The 12,783-nt window shown below is 43.1% G+C and overlaps 1 protein-coding gene across 1 annotated transcript in view; it reads left to right on the top strand.

Annotated features, from left to right (window-relative positions):
- ttll7 (tubulin tyrosine ligase-like family, member 7) overlaps positions 1 to 12,783 on the top strand; it is a 93,294-nt gene that overhangs the window by 13,008 nt on the left and 67,503 nt on the right. Inside the window, 3 exon segments of the mRNA XM_030728123.1 lie at positions 5,738 to 5,805; positions 7,314 to 7,472; positions 11,849 to 12,065. Coding sequence (XP_030583983.1) covers positions 5,738 to 5,805; positions 7,314 to 7,472; positions 11,849 to 12,065 — 444 coding nt within the window.

Raw genomic sequence — 12,783 nt, 5'->3', positions numbered from 1 at the left:
ATCCGATCTCTACTTCTTGTAGCAGTATGCTAACATGACAAGAGGAAGCCTCATTGACAGGAAGGACATCGGCTAAGACGAGAGACCGAGACCCACACGTATCTCTCAGGATAGTAAAAGAGGAAGTGCTCAAAACATGATCCTGGTTCCTTTATCTGACTAGTATCTGGCCTCTGGGGTGAAACAGTTTTAATTAACCCTACTCCCTGTGGGCTGTGTATCCTTTGCTGTTTATGTTTCAAAGCAATACATTCAGCCACTATGTGTTCAGGTTTGTGACAGTAGAAACAAAGCTCCTTAGTCTTTACACCATGTACAAGGGATGGAGCTCTAACGCTTTCACTGCCTTGGTGAGTCTTACTGGGAGGTGAATCTTTAGTGAAAAGCCAAGGCTAGTGTTTCTTGCAAACACAAACTTGTCTGCAAGAAATGCAGCTTGTTTTAAGGTAGATGCCTTCTGCTCATTTGATATGCGTTCCGGCACACAGTTCTTAAACTCCTCTATCAGTAGTAACTCCTGCAGAGAGTTCAGATCCTCTGCCTTACATGCAGTACACCATTGGTCAAATAATTCTTTTTCTTGGGCAAAGTCCGCAAACGTCTGTCCTGACACTTTCGGGAGGTGCCAGAAGCATTGTCTATAGGCTTCTGGCACTAATTCGTACACTCTCAATATAGCGTTTTTTGTTTTTTTTTTACTTTATCATAACTCAAGCTGTCCTCAATAGAGAGAGATGCACACCCTTCCTGTGCTTTTCCCCGACAGTCTACATTGTAAGAGAATCACCCACACATCCCTGGACCAGTGTAAAGCATGCTATATGCTCAGACACCCCAAAATAAGACTCTACTTCATGTTCACAAAACGTGGGTACCAAAGAAATGTGTTGCCTCACATCAAATGCACTGGTGGTATTAGATACAGAGTGGGAGCGGTCGCATGGGGTTCCACCCACAGAACCGCTCTGCAGCTGTAACTCCCGCATCCTGAGCACAGTGTCTGCTTCCTGCTTCTTTAATTCCAACTCCCTCCTAAGCTGAAACTCATGTTCCTCCTTTTCCCTTTCCATGCTCAGATGAGCCATCTGCAATTTTACTCAGATTAATTGGCTTAATCGAGTTCCTGATGACCCAGCATAGTCAGGATCAAACCGCGGCAAGGTGACCAGCTTTCCCCCGACTCTGCCACCCTGCTGGGCATGTGTGGCAGCCAACGGCTGCGGCTTGGTCCCCTCCTCCAGTAGCGACTCAGTCTCTGCTGGTGCATCACGTACTCCATTATTAATTAAGCGATCAACAAGTGCATCTCGCACATCGTCTTTCCTAAGTGACAGTGCACAGGGAACATTATACTGTTTCGGAAGTGCCAGTGAGTCAGCTTTCCTACAGCCCTCCAACTTCTCTAGGCTAGGAGCAGCAACAAAACCATCCAGGTCAAACCCAACATTACAAACAACAACCACCTGAAACCCCTACGCCCAACTTCCCCAGACCTGCCTAATCTGCACCCTGCCTGTCTACCTTCCGAGGCGTACCGGGCTCGGGGCGACTTTAAAGGCAAAAACACAGTGGGCAACCCCCTGAACCGCCTACCCCCGCCAGAGAATTAACTTCTCCGCCCAGAATTACCTCAGAAATAAAAAAGACAAAACAATAACTGAGCGCTTGATGGAAAAACCTGCGGCTCAGCTCCCCTAACTAGCTGAGGAAGTCGAGCACATAACACACTGCACCTCCAGATGACATCCCCCAGAGGAAGGTATCCCGGACGAGCCCCCACAAACCGTATGTCGCATCCCGTGGGTCTAGGGGCCGTGGGAGCAACATACAATCAGGAAAATAAACAAGGAAAGCAAAACCATTTGTGTTTATTTACAAGAAAAAGGCTAAAAACAGGCCAGAACACAAAACAATCTCCAAAAGGGAGAGGCCACCTGTCTTGCTAGGGGAAAAGAAAATACAGCGCTCATGCAACTGGCAACAAAATAAACCCACAATCAAATACTCAAACAAAAATCACTCCCACGAAAACCCGGAACACATCTGGGATCGGCCACCAGATATTTCACTCTACACCACAGGAGTAACAGAGCATCTACACAGGCACCACTGTTGTTTGAACTGGCCTTGCCACCACTCTCTCTTCCACGGTGACTCCTCTCCACCTCTTTATATCAGGTGTCCTTAACCAGAATTGGAATCACCTGGGGAGTAGCCCCAGCTGTGGAGAAAGACAGAATGAGAGAGAGAAATGCAGAGCAATCCTACCCACACAATATGTATTGTTTGGACACACTCACCCAAACTTTTGACTGGTACTGTGTATACCACAGTAACACAGGTTGATGTAACTAAGAGGGGAAAATGAGTCTCTTTACATATATTTTTCTTCCACCAAAAGCCAACTATTAAACTGTGAGTATATGAAAAAGGAGGTGAGAACAAATGGAAACAAGGTGATATGTGGAGAAATTTTGCTATACGTGTAGCTGGAAGGCAAATTAAAGTGTATATAATATTTAAGATTTTTAAGATAGTGTTTATTTGTCACATGCACAGTTATACACAGTACAATGCACAGTGAAATGTATTTTGTACCTGCAACCATATATACACACACAAATAAAGAATAAAAATAAAAATAAGTAATTCACACTATACACTATATACTATACACACTTTTACATGGAATTATAGATTATAATATTTACATTGTGCAATAATAGTCCATACTACTAGTCCATAATACTGTATACAAGTGCTGAAAGTGAACATTCAGTTGCATTAGTAAATAGAAAAAAATTAATAATAAGAATCATTAAATGTGTTATAACAATTTAATAAAATACACTGCTCAAAAAAATAAAGGGAACACTTAAACAACACAATATAACTCCAAGTAAATCAAACTTTTGTGAAATCAAACTGTCCACTTAGGAAGCAACACTGATTGACAATCAATTTCACATGCTTTTGTGCAAATGGAATAGACAACAGGTGGAAATTATTGGCAATTAGCAAGACACACTCAATAAAGGAGTGGTTCTGCAGGTGGGGACCACAGACCACTTCTCAGTACCTATGCTTTCTGGCTGATGTTTGGGTCACTTTTGAATGTTGGTGGTGTTTTCACACTCGTGGTAACATGAGATGGACAACCCACACAAGTGGCTCAGGTAGTGCAGCTCATCCAGGATGGCACATCAATGTGAGCTATGGCAAGAAGGTTTGCTGTGTCTGTCAGCGTAGTGTGCAGAGGCTGGAGGTGCTACCAGGAGACAGGCCAGTACACCAGGAGATGTGGAGGAGGCCATAGGAGGGCAACAACCCAGCAGCAGGACCGCTACCTCTGCCTTTGTGCAAGGAGGAACGGAAGGAGCACTGCCAGAGCCCTGCAAAATGACCTCCAGCAGGCCACAAATGTGCATGTGTCTGCACAAACGGTTAGAAACCGACTCCATGAGGATGGTATGAGGGCCCGACGTCCACAGATGGGGGTTGTGCTCACAGCCCAACACCGTGCAGGACGCTTGGCATTTGCCAGAGAACACCAGGATTGGCAAATTCGCCACTGGCGCCCTGTGCTCTTCACAGATGAAAGCAGGTTCACACTGAGCACATGTGACAGACGTGACAGAGTCTGGAGATGCCGTGGAGAGCGATCTGCTGCCTGCAACATCCTTCAGCATGACCGGTTTGGCAGTGGGTCAGTAATGGTGTGGGGTGGCATTTCTTTGGAGGGCCGCACAGCCCTCCATGTGCTCGCCAGAGGTAGCACATTAGGTACCGAGATGAGATCCTCAGAGCCCTTGCGGTTGGCCCTGGGTTCCTCCTAATACAGGACAATGCTAGACCTCATGTGGCTGGAGTGTGTCAGCAGTTCCTGCAAGATGAAGGCATTGAAGCTATGGACTGGCCCGCCTGTTACCCAGACCTGAATCTGATTGAGCACATCTGGGACATCATGTCTCGCTCCATCCACCAACGTCATGTTGCACCACAGACTGTCCAGGAGTTGGCGGATGCTTTAGTCCAGGTCTGGGAGGAGATCTCTCAGGAGACCATCCGCCACCTCATCAGGAGCATGCCCAGGCATTGTAGGGAGGTCATACAGGCACGTGGAGGCCACACACAATACTGAGCCTCATTTTGACTTGTTTTAAGGATATTACATCAAAGTTGGGTCAGCCTGTAGTGTGTTTTTCCACTTTAATTTTGTGCATGACTCCAAATCCAGGCCTCCATTGGTTAATAAATTTGATTTCCATTGATGATTTTTGTGTGATTTTGTTGTCAACACATTCAACTTTGTACAGAACAAAGTGTTCAATGAGAATATTTAATTCATTCAGATTTAGGATGTGTTATTTTAGTGTTCCCTTATTTTTTTGAGCAGTGTATAACTGAACAAAAGGAAAAAAAGATAAGCTGGCAGGAGACTGAATCTGCCTAACTGTGCTTCTTTAAACTGTCAGAGGTAACAGAGGGAGAGCAAATAGGAAAGAGGGGTGGACACAATGAGAGAGAACATCTTCCACAGAGATGGAGAGATTGACAGGTAGACTGACAAGTTGTGAGCAGCAGGGGATGGTGGGGAGGGTTTCAGATGTCACCTATGATGTTGATAAGAAGGGCCTAAACAACAAGGGTTGTTCTGAGTTCTCTGTACTGGTCTGAGAGTGATCTTAACTCTGTTTGACCCCCCCTGCCCTGCTGAGTGAACTTGGCTGCTCCCAGTCAGCTCTGAGCATTAGCTATCCATCTTCTCGAGCGCTTATTTGATTAGACTGGGCACTAATGATCGATTAAATCACAGGCTAGTCAGGAAGAGTATGGCTTGTTAGGAAAGGGGCAGCAAGAGTTCAGCTAAGTAGATTGAATATTACAAATACTGTAACAGCTTAACATGTTGTAATGTGGCTAATGTTTCACGTAGAACTGGTGATGTTAGTTTTTTTTTTTTTTTTTTAAGTGCTCCCTCATGCTGCTTTGGTGTTTCATGAGATAATTTTTCAGAAGAAAAGTAGAAGTCCCTCAACAATTGGTTTTGATTTCCCCTCACGAGCCATGTCGTCTCGCAGCATTGGCATAATTGTGCAATCTCTTCCGAATCCCTAATTATGTCTGTCTCGTTTGGATAATAATCACGCATTCCCTTTACCCTCTGCATTCTTGTATTTTTTTTTTCTCCCCTCTCCTACTCTTTTTCCCCTCTCTTTTAATTTTTTCCTTTTTTCCTTTTAGTGATGTACTGTGAGAGTTTGCTGTCAAGTTTCACTTCATATGAGCCTAATTAACGCCCCTGTTCAGGCTCATTTGGTCAAAGAATACAGAAAACCTAGAGTTTTTCCCTATACCCCCACCTCCCATTCGGCACATTCAAAGCAATTCATTCAAGTGTCACTGCAGGAGCTTGCGATGCAGAACCAATTACCTTGGCCCCTCTGAGTTGAGATTGATCTTTTTTTTTTTTCTCTCGCCTCTTCCCTCCCCAACCTTTAAAGTATCTAAAAAAAAAAAAAAAAAAAAAAAAATCACGGTAAACTAAATAAAGGTTAAGAAAGGTCTCAGCGTCACCTTTTTGTTTTGAGTCCGTAATTGGGCATAAATGTCAGAACATCGTAAGCTCACTTCAGGTTGCTGCCTTTAATGTGCTCATTTTTATGAAGGGGTGGGGGTGAAATTGAGTGGTGTAATGGCCCTAACAACATTATTATGTCTGCTTGTCCTGTTGCAGAGAATTAACCATTTCCCTGGCATGGGCGAAATCTGCAGAAAAGACTGCCTTGCAAGAAACATGGCCAAGTAAGTTTTCCCTCTCTCGCACAACACAGGCTAAATTAGAAGACAGATTTAGTTGCAGATGTGCATGAAAGCATGCCTATACTAGAAAAAGTTACGACAGGGTGTCTGTAGCATTGCACACTTAGGAGCCAAATAACTAGACACTAGGGTTTAATATTTTTCCCGAAAATGACATGAATCAAATCCCGGGAAATGACGAGCCATTTCCCGGGAATCCCGGGAAAAAGTTTATTTATTTATTTATTTTAATTAGGCCTTCTGTAGCCTGTGTCGGCCTTAACCTATTGTGATATTGTAGAGGTAGCTTTCCAGCTATGTCCTGTTATGCCCAGTAGGGGGTAACGTCGGCTTGATTAACGCAATAAAACCTACATCTGTACATTGGAGTGCTCGAGCTATGCGGTGTTGTATCGTTCCTCAACACTCCCTTAACAAATATAATTCGAATATTCCTCCATTGTACATGGAATTATACCAAGCTATTTTACAATTGCTGGTGCAAAACAATACGGTTCATCTCCACAGCATTGATAATGGCTCAGCCACGCTGTCGTGGCGACATCTGTTGCACTATATCTCCACCAGTGGAACGCTGTAATAGTCATTGAAAAGTTAACTACCGTACTACACTATAATATGGCATAACACAGGGCCTTGAGTAATGCACTACGACTTGGTCATTGCCATTCTGGCAACAGCAAATTTATAACACCGTGTCTGAGGGTTAAAGTAGGTTCGCTGTGAATCGTCTATTGAAAAACTGGCCAATCCTTATAGCCTAAAAAATATACATTTTACTCAACTCCATTTTAAAAGCGAAATATGTTAAAGCAATCTATTTCATGATAATTTCTTCACACATTAGGCCCGTATCCTAATTCATGATTGTTAGTAAGCGGCTGCAAACGAGGAAAAGAAACACTCGAAGTTAAACAGATATTTCTTTATTGTTCAGGGCAGGCATATTTTATAGGCTATATAATGCAATATAACAATATATAATAATATAAAATTATATAATACAATATACCTTAGGGTAAACACATTGCCTACGATTTCAACAAATTAAAGAGGAAAAAAGTACAACTGTGTAATACCTCTATTAAAACGCTTGAGATGAAGGCTGAAGCCTTAAACGGAGGCTGAACGTGCCTGAAATGAAGAGTAATGCTTTTCGCATTAAACGAACCCTTCTCTCAATATTTCCTTAAATTTAACATTCTGAAGCTTTCTTTTCTTTCTGAAAGTCAAATCGACGCGCGCGACTTTTTTCCCGGTTTCCCGTCTAACGTTTCCCGGGAAACGGGAAATGGTTCTGATCGCATTTCCCGGGAATCCCGGATCCCGGGATTAAACCCTACTAGACACTGCTGTGAAAGCACAACTCACACTTTTAAAAACTACAATTGCCAGACTCCAGATGTTTATAAAAGGGCAAAATGTTGCTTTTGAGAATAAAACAAATTTGCCTTACTTCCACCCCCTCTCCCTTTTCTTTATCTTTCAAGAATGATTAAGTGCCAACCTCAAGACTATAACTTCATACCCAAAACCTGGATCTTCCCTGCTGAGTACACTCAGTTTCAGAACTACGTCAAAGAGCTACGCAGGAAACGCAAGCAAAAGACCTTTATCGTCAAACCTGCCAACGGAGCCATGGGTCACGGGTAGGTCAGAGGCTAGCAAGTGCCCTAGTGTAATCTGTACACATCCAGAGGGTGAGAGAGGACAACAGAGCGAGGACAAGGAGGAGAGAGTAACTGAAAGCGATGATAAGTAAGTGGGTGAAGGAGGAAATTAGCGCTAGAGCAAATGGAGGACGAGCACAACAAAACAAGGCAATAAGAGGTTTGTGACCCTGACATGGGTGTCTGTGGAAATAGCATTATAGCTGCGACCAGATTGAGTATTTGAGCTGAGAGGGTGTGGTGAATCTCATTGTGGGCTTCATTGTCCTCGATGGTCACACTCTCCATAAATCAGAGGTTATCGCCACCATTGGAGGACACACACATATGCACACATGGTTGCTGGCAGTTACTGTAGTTCCTTCCCTGAAGGTCTCTGCATGTGATTATTGGACTCCTTTATGAGGCACCATCAGCAGAGACCAGTCAGATTAGAAAATGGACAACGATGGCTGCTGCAGGGGACTCCGTCTCTCAATAGCATCACTTTATCAGAAGATGAGCTGGCTGTGGTACCTGAATGCATATTTCATGCTTGCAGTCCCATGGGCTGAGAGCCTATCTCATAGCTGTGATGTAATACGTTCATTGTATATTTTGACTCCTGGAGAGTTGAATTATATAGTATTTAGACCAAGTGTAAGCACAGGGAGTTGAATTTTTACATTTATTAGGTACACATTCCAAGCATCCAGAGACAAAGTGAACAATGAACACAACCTGTGAAGTTCGACCTGTTGAATATGAGTCCCTCTTAAAACAAAATTATCTGGTTTGAATATTGCACCATTTCTTTCTCAAGCACTGCCCCCCCCCCCCCCCCCCCCCCCCCCCCCAACCCTAATCCTAACACCAGGCAAACAGACCGGGTTGGGGAGGGTCATGTCTCATCTATCAAAACCAAACCCTAGGCCCCAACATGAAGGTAACCCTAACCTTAACCAACCCTAAATCTAGTCTGACACCCACCCGGGCTTATAAAACCGTAACCCTAACCATGGTGTAGGCCCTAACCAGAATTAAGCCTCAACTTTACCCGGACTTGGCCCCAATCTTAGCTTAATACTTAATAGATGTCTATTAGCACTTTAGAGGTTTCTCGCACACTTTCCCCCTCCTTCATCTCTATTTGTGGGATTTGATTGGGGGGTGACTAGGGGCACAGGGTCAGCCTAGTCAGGCAGGTTGTGGTTGAGCTGTAGACACAGATCCCACTTCTAGACCCTGTGGAGAAACGTTTTACCCAACATTAAAGTTGGCTATTAACCAGTGGAGAGACATACAGCAGGAGACCTGGTAGCGACATGTGCTGGCCCATGCATAATCTGTGGCCCCCTATTCCAAACCAACAGCAGTCACTAAAGAGGGTTTTTTTTTTCTTTTGGGGGGGGGTGGAAGAACAACTTAACCCTAACTCTGATACCAGGCAAACAGACCGGGTTGGGGAGGGTTATGTCTCATATATATCAAAACCTAACCCTGAAACTGCTGAAAATGCCAGATATTTACTTAATATTCTTTTTGACTTATTATTCTTTGAAATCATGATCCCTGCAGTGTGGGTATGAAGAAATTCACTGGAGTGCCATCATCGCTGGCACCAATAGGTGGGGATATTGAAGTACAAATAACTCAGTGAGCTTCACTGCTCCCTCTAATTCTCTTTGAATTTGTCCTTTCTGGTATAATGTGCGCATTACTTATAACTCCATGCTGCACTAAGCCCTTATTTATTAAAGAATAAAAGGCAGCAAAGGCTGAATTATTGCAATACATTAAGAATATGAAAGATGATGAGTTTAGCTCGACCACTCAACGGCAGGCGGCTCACAAGATTAGATTTTTCTCTCTTTTTTTTTTTTTTTGCATGGTGTGACGCGGCAGGAAATTAAGTTATATCTACCCCCTGTAATTTATTTTTCCGTCAACCAACTAAATGAAGTTATTGTTTGTGTCTGAAGCCCAGCTTGTTATAAGGGAAACAAAATAAAAGTGCGTGCAGAGCTTAAAAAGGCGAGATCCCCTCCAGTGCCAAATTAAATAGGCAGGGGAGAGTGGGCCGTGATTATCTGACACCCCGGCTCATCAATCATGTCGTCTCCTCTGCTACTTCCACTCGACTAACTAACACTGTTAACCCTGTCTTCATCATTCAGCTTTCTGTCTGCCTGTTTGGAGAGCCCCTCACATCGTCCGCGAAATTCCCCTCCAAAAACTTCTCTGTTCCTTTCTGCAATAAAAAGGGTGGTGAAATGCATGTCTATAATAGAGAAGTCTCTTAGGTGGCAGGAGCCACCGCTGCTTGATAAACCCAAAGTAACAACAACATTATATCATTAGTTGATAATCCAATTTTTAAACTGTTTGCCTGGGAGCTGGCATCTGGGCTCCACAATGCCCCCACCCTCTCGTCTCCGTCTGCGTCCCCTCCTGACCCTGACCCTACCCACCATACTGCTATCCCGGCTTTATATGTGCAATATGCTTTTTGCTGAGGTGTTTTTTGGAACCTCGTAAGGTGTTCTTTATGAACACAGTATGAGATGATTTTTTTGAACCTAACTATCCCAATGTATCTCTTTCTGTCTCTCTGCTAAAGGTAGCGCCGTTGTGAAACGGTTGCATGACCTCAGACATCTGTCCCCCCCTGTCTGTGTTATGTTTTTGTTTTGGATGGATGTTCTGTTAACTGCAATTTCCCCATTTGTGGGACTAATAAAGGCATTCTTGATTCTTGATTCTTGATTCATTGGGTAGATGTACAAGTAATGATTTTTTTTTTTAATCAAACCTTTGGGAGGAGGAATGCTTAGCTAAGACCTTTATTTAATCATAACCTGAAAAACAAAATCTAATCCCAATCTCAATTTAAACTTCTCCTGGATTTTGGTAAACAAACCCCCCTTTGAGGCTTACCAACAATAGCGCAGTGTGCTAGAAGCTGATGAAGTTGACTGAGCAGGTGAATTTTTAAACTAAATAACATTATTTTTCTGGAATATGTTCTTGCTGTGGTTACCCAGGGTCTAAAACTTTCTGACCTCTGGTGACTTTATGCCACCGTAAATTAAATTTTTTTCTTCTTTTTTTTTTTTTTTTTTTGGAGCAATCACTTCTTCACATTTTTAGCCCTGTATTGTGTTTATGTGTGCGGTGTCCCTGCTTGCCTGTGTATAATGGAGCCTTCCTGGCTGTGCATGTAATCAGTTTAGCCCAAGTCTGGCTTAACTATGAGTGATGGTGATATAGGTCAGTTGCTTTGTGTGTGCATAGGGGAGGATTGTTTAAAAATGGCCCCTCACCCTCACTGCACCTTTAGATACGCCACACACATTCAGACAGACACACACTTTTAGACACCTAGTTTTGCAAATGTTGCCCCTCACACATACAACCATATGGTTGTACACAGACTAATACAATACATCTTAAGTCCAGCCAGCAATGGTCTGCTCTTTATAAGAACTGAGTGCCAGTGACATGAGACCAAAGCAAATGAATTAGAGTGGAGGTTAAAACGGAGCACACTGTCTGCTGCTATTAACCTGAGCACAGCTAAATGACCCTATTAGAACATGTGATGCACTGTGCCATTTAGACAGAATGGAGTTTGGCTACAGAAAATCACAATAATCTCCAGATGCTGTCCAACTGTGGCCCAGACAAACCATTATTTGCGCTGTACCTGTCTGTTTCGTGGACAATTATTTTTCAAACTGTTCTATTTAGATGGCAAGGTAATGAATAGAGTAACACAATTTTTGGATGGTTGAATGCCTTGTAATGCCAGGCAGCTTGTACTGTTCAAACTAGACTGGATAGCACTCATATTTATACATATTTTCACTGAAGGTTCTGGAGCTGTGGAGACTCACATGAATACCATCAGGGCATGACTCTGAGTCTCTCAGTTATTAATGCTAATAAATAGCTTTATTCTAAGTGTTCCAAATCATTTTGTGCTCAGTAAGGACATACTGTATCTTCTCCTTCCAACTGCATCTATTGATTAGTGAGCTTAAGTTATTCTTGGCATGTTAAGATTGAAAGTATCACTTGTATTGGCATATGCAGCAAGCCAGAAATATCTCCAACTTTTCCAGATGACTTTGAAATGAAATATTGTGTTGAGACACATAAAATCTGTATCTTGTTTGCCCCTCCTTTTTTTTTCCCCGCTTCAACATGTATATAAGACAGTGCCAATGTCATCAGTCATGTTCACGGTCTCCGCTGTGCTCCCATCTATCATTTTTTTAATTATCTTTTTTGTCTTTACTATGCCATATTTTATTATGCTGCTGACGACACCATAATTTCCCCCCCGAGGATTAATAAAGTTTCTCTCGGTCCAGGATCTCACTTATCCGTAACTGTGAGAAGCTGCCAGCGCAGGAGCACTTTATCGTTCAGGAGTACCTGGACAAGCCCTTCCTGATGGAGGGCTACAAGTTTGACCTGCGGATCTACATCCTCGTCACTTCCTGCGACCCTCTCCGCATTTTCCTTTATAACGACGGCCTCGTTCGTATGGGCACAGAGAAGTACCACGCCCCCAGTGAGGCCAACCTAGTAAGTCAAGAATAATTAAGCTATTATTAATGTAGGTATTGGCACGCACCTGTATCTCTGTGCACAAGGCCTATTTGATGAGTTTGATATAAGTATGTGGCGCTGTGGTGAGTTTGTATTAATGAAAAAAAATTGTATCCAGTGTGTTATTAATTCTGTAATGTACTACTAACAGCTAGCATACAGCAAGGGTGTTCACAAAACAATGTACTTACTATGTGCTTCCATGACCTGGATCCATAGGCTTGTGCAACTTGTGCAACAAATAAAACAAAAGGTTGGAAAACAGTGTTATCTTTACATGTACACATATAGTGCACAATTGGTGGTAACTATAGGGCCGATGTTCACATACTCGCACACATGTGTAACACCTTAGGCGTTACAGGGTTTTGGACCAGGTGATAGGTTTGGCTACGGAGAGCAGTGTTATGCCGCGTTTCCATTAGTACCTACTCAGCGTGGGTCGATTTTGCAAGACTTGTCACGGTTTTGTTTCCATTACAATTGATGACCACCTCAGTGTGGGTGGAGTCGATATAGCAACGTGGGCAAAAGTCTTGTGACATAATTTGTATGCGACTCAAAGTGTGTTAGCTTTGTCTACACTGCTGTGTTGTGTAATGGTACTCATGAGCAGCCATTAGCTTGGAGACCTCATGATAAACGTTCTCATTTCTCATCTCATCTCATCTCTCACCACGGTTGGCAAGGTTGA

The sequence above is a fragment of the Archocentrus centrarchus genome, chromosome 4 (assembly GCF_007364275.1).
Source record: "Archocentrus centrarchus isolate MPI-CPG fArcCen1 chromosome 4, fArcCen1, whole genome shotgun sequence".
Lineage (NCBI taxonomy): Eukaryota > Metazoa > Chordata > Actinopteri > Cichliformes > Cichlidae > Archocentrus > Archocentrus centrarchus.
This window is presented reverse-complemented; position numbering and strand designations above follow the sequence as displayed.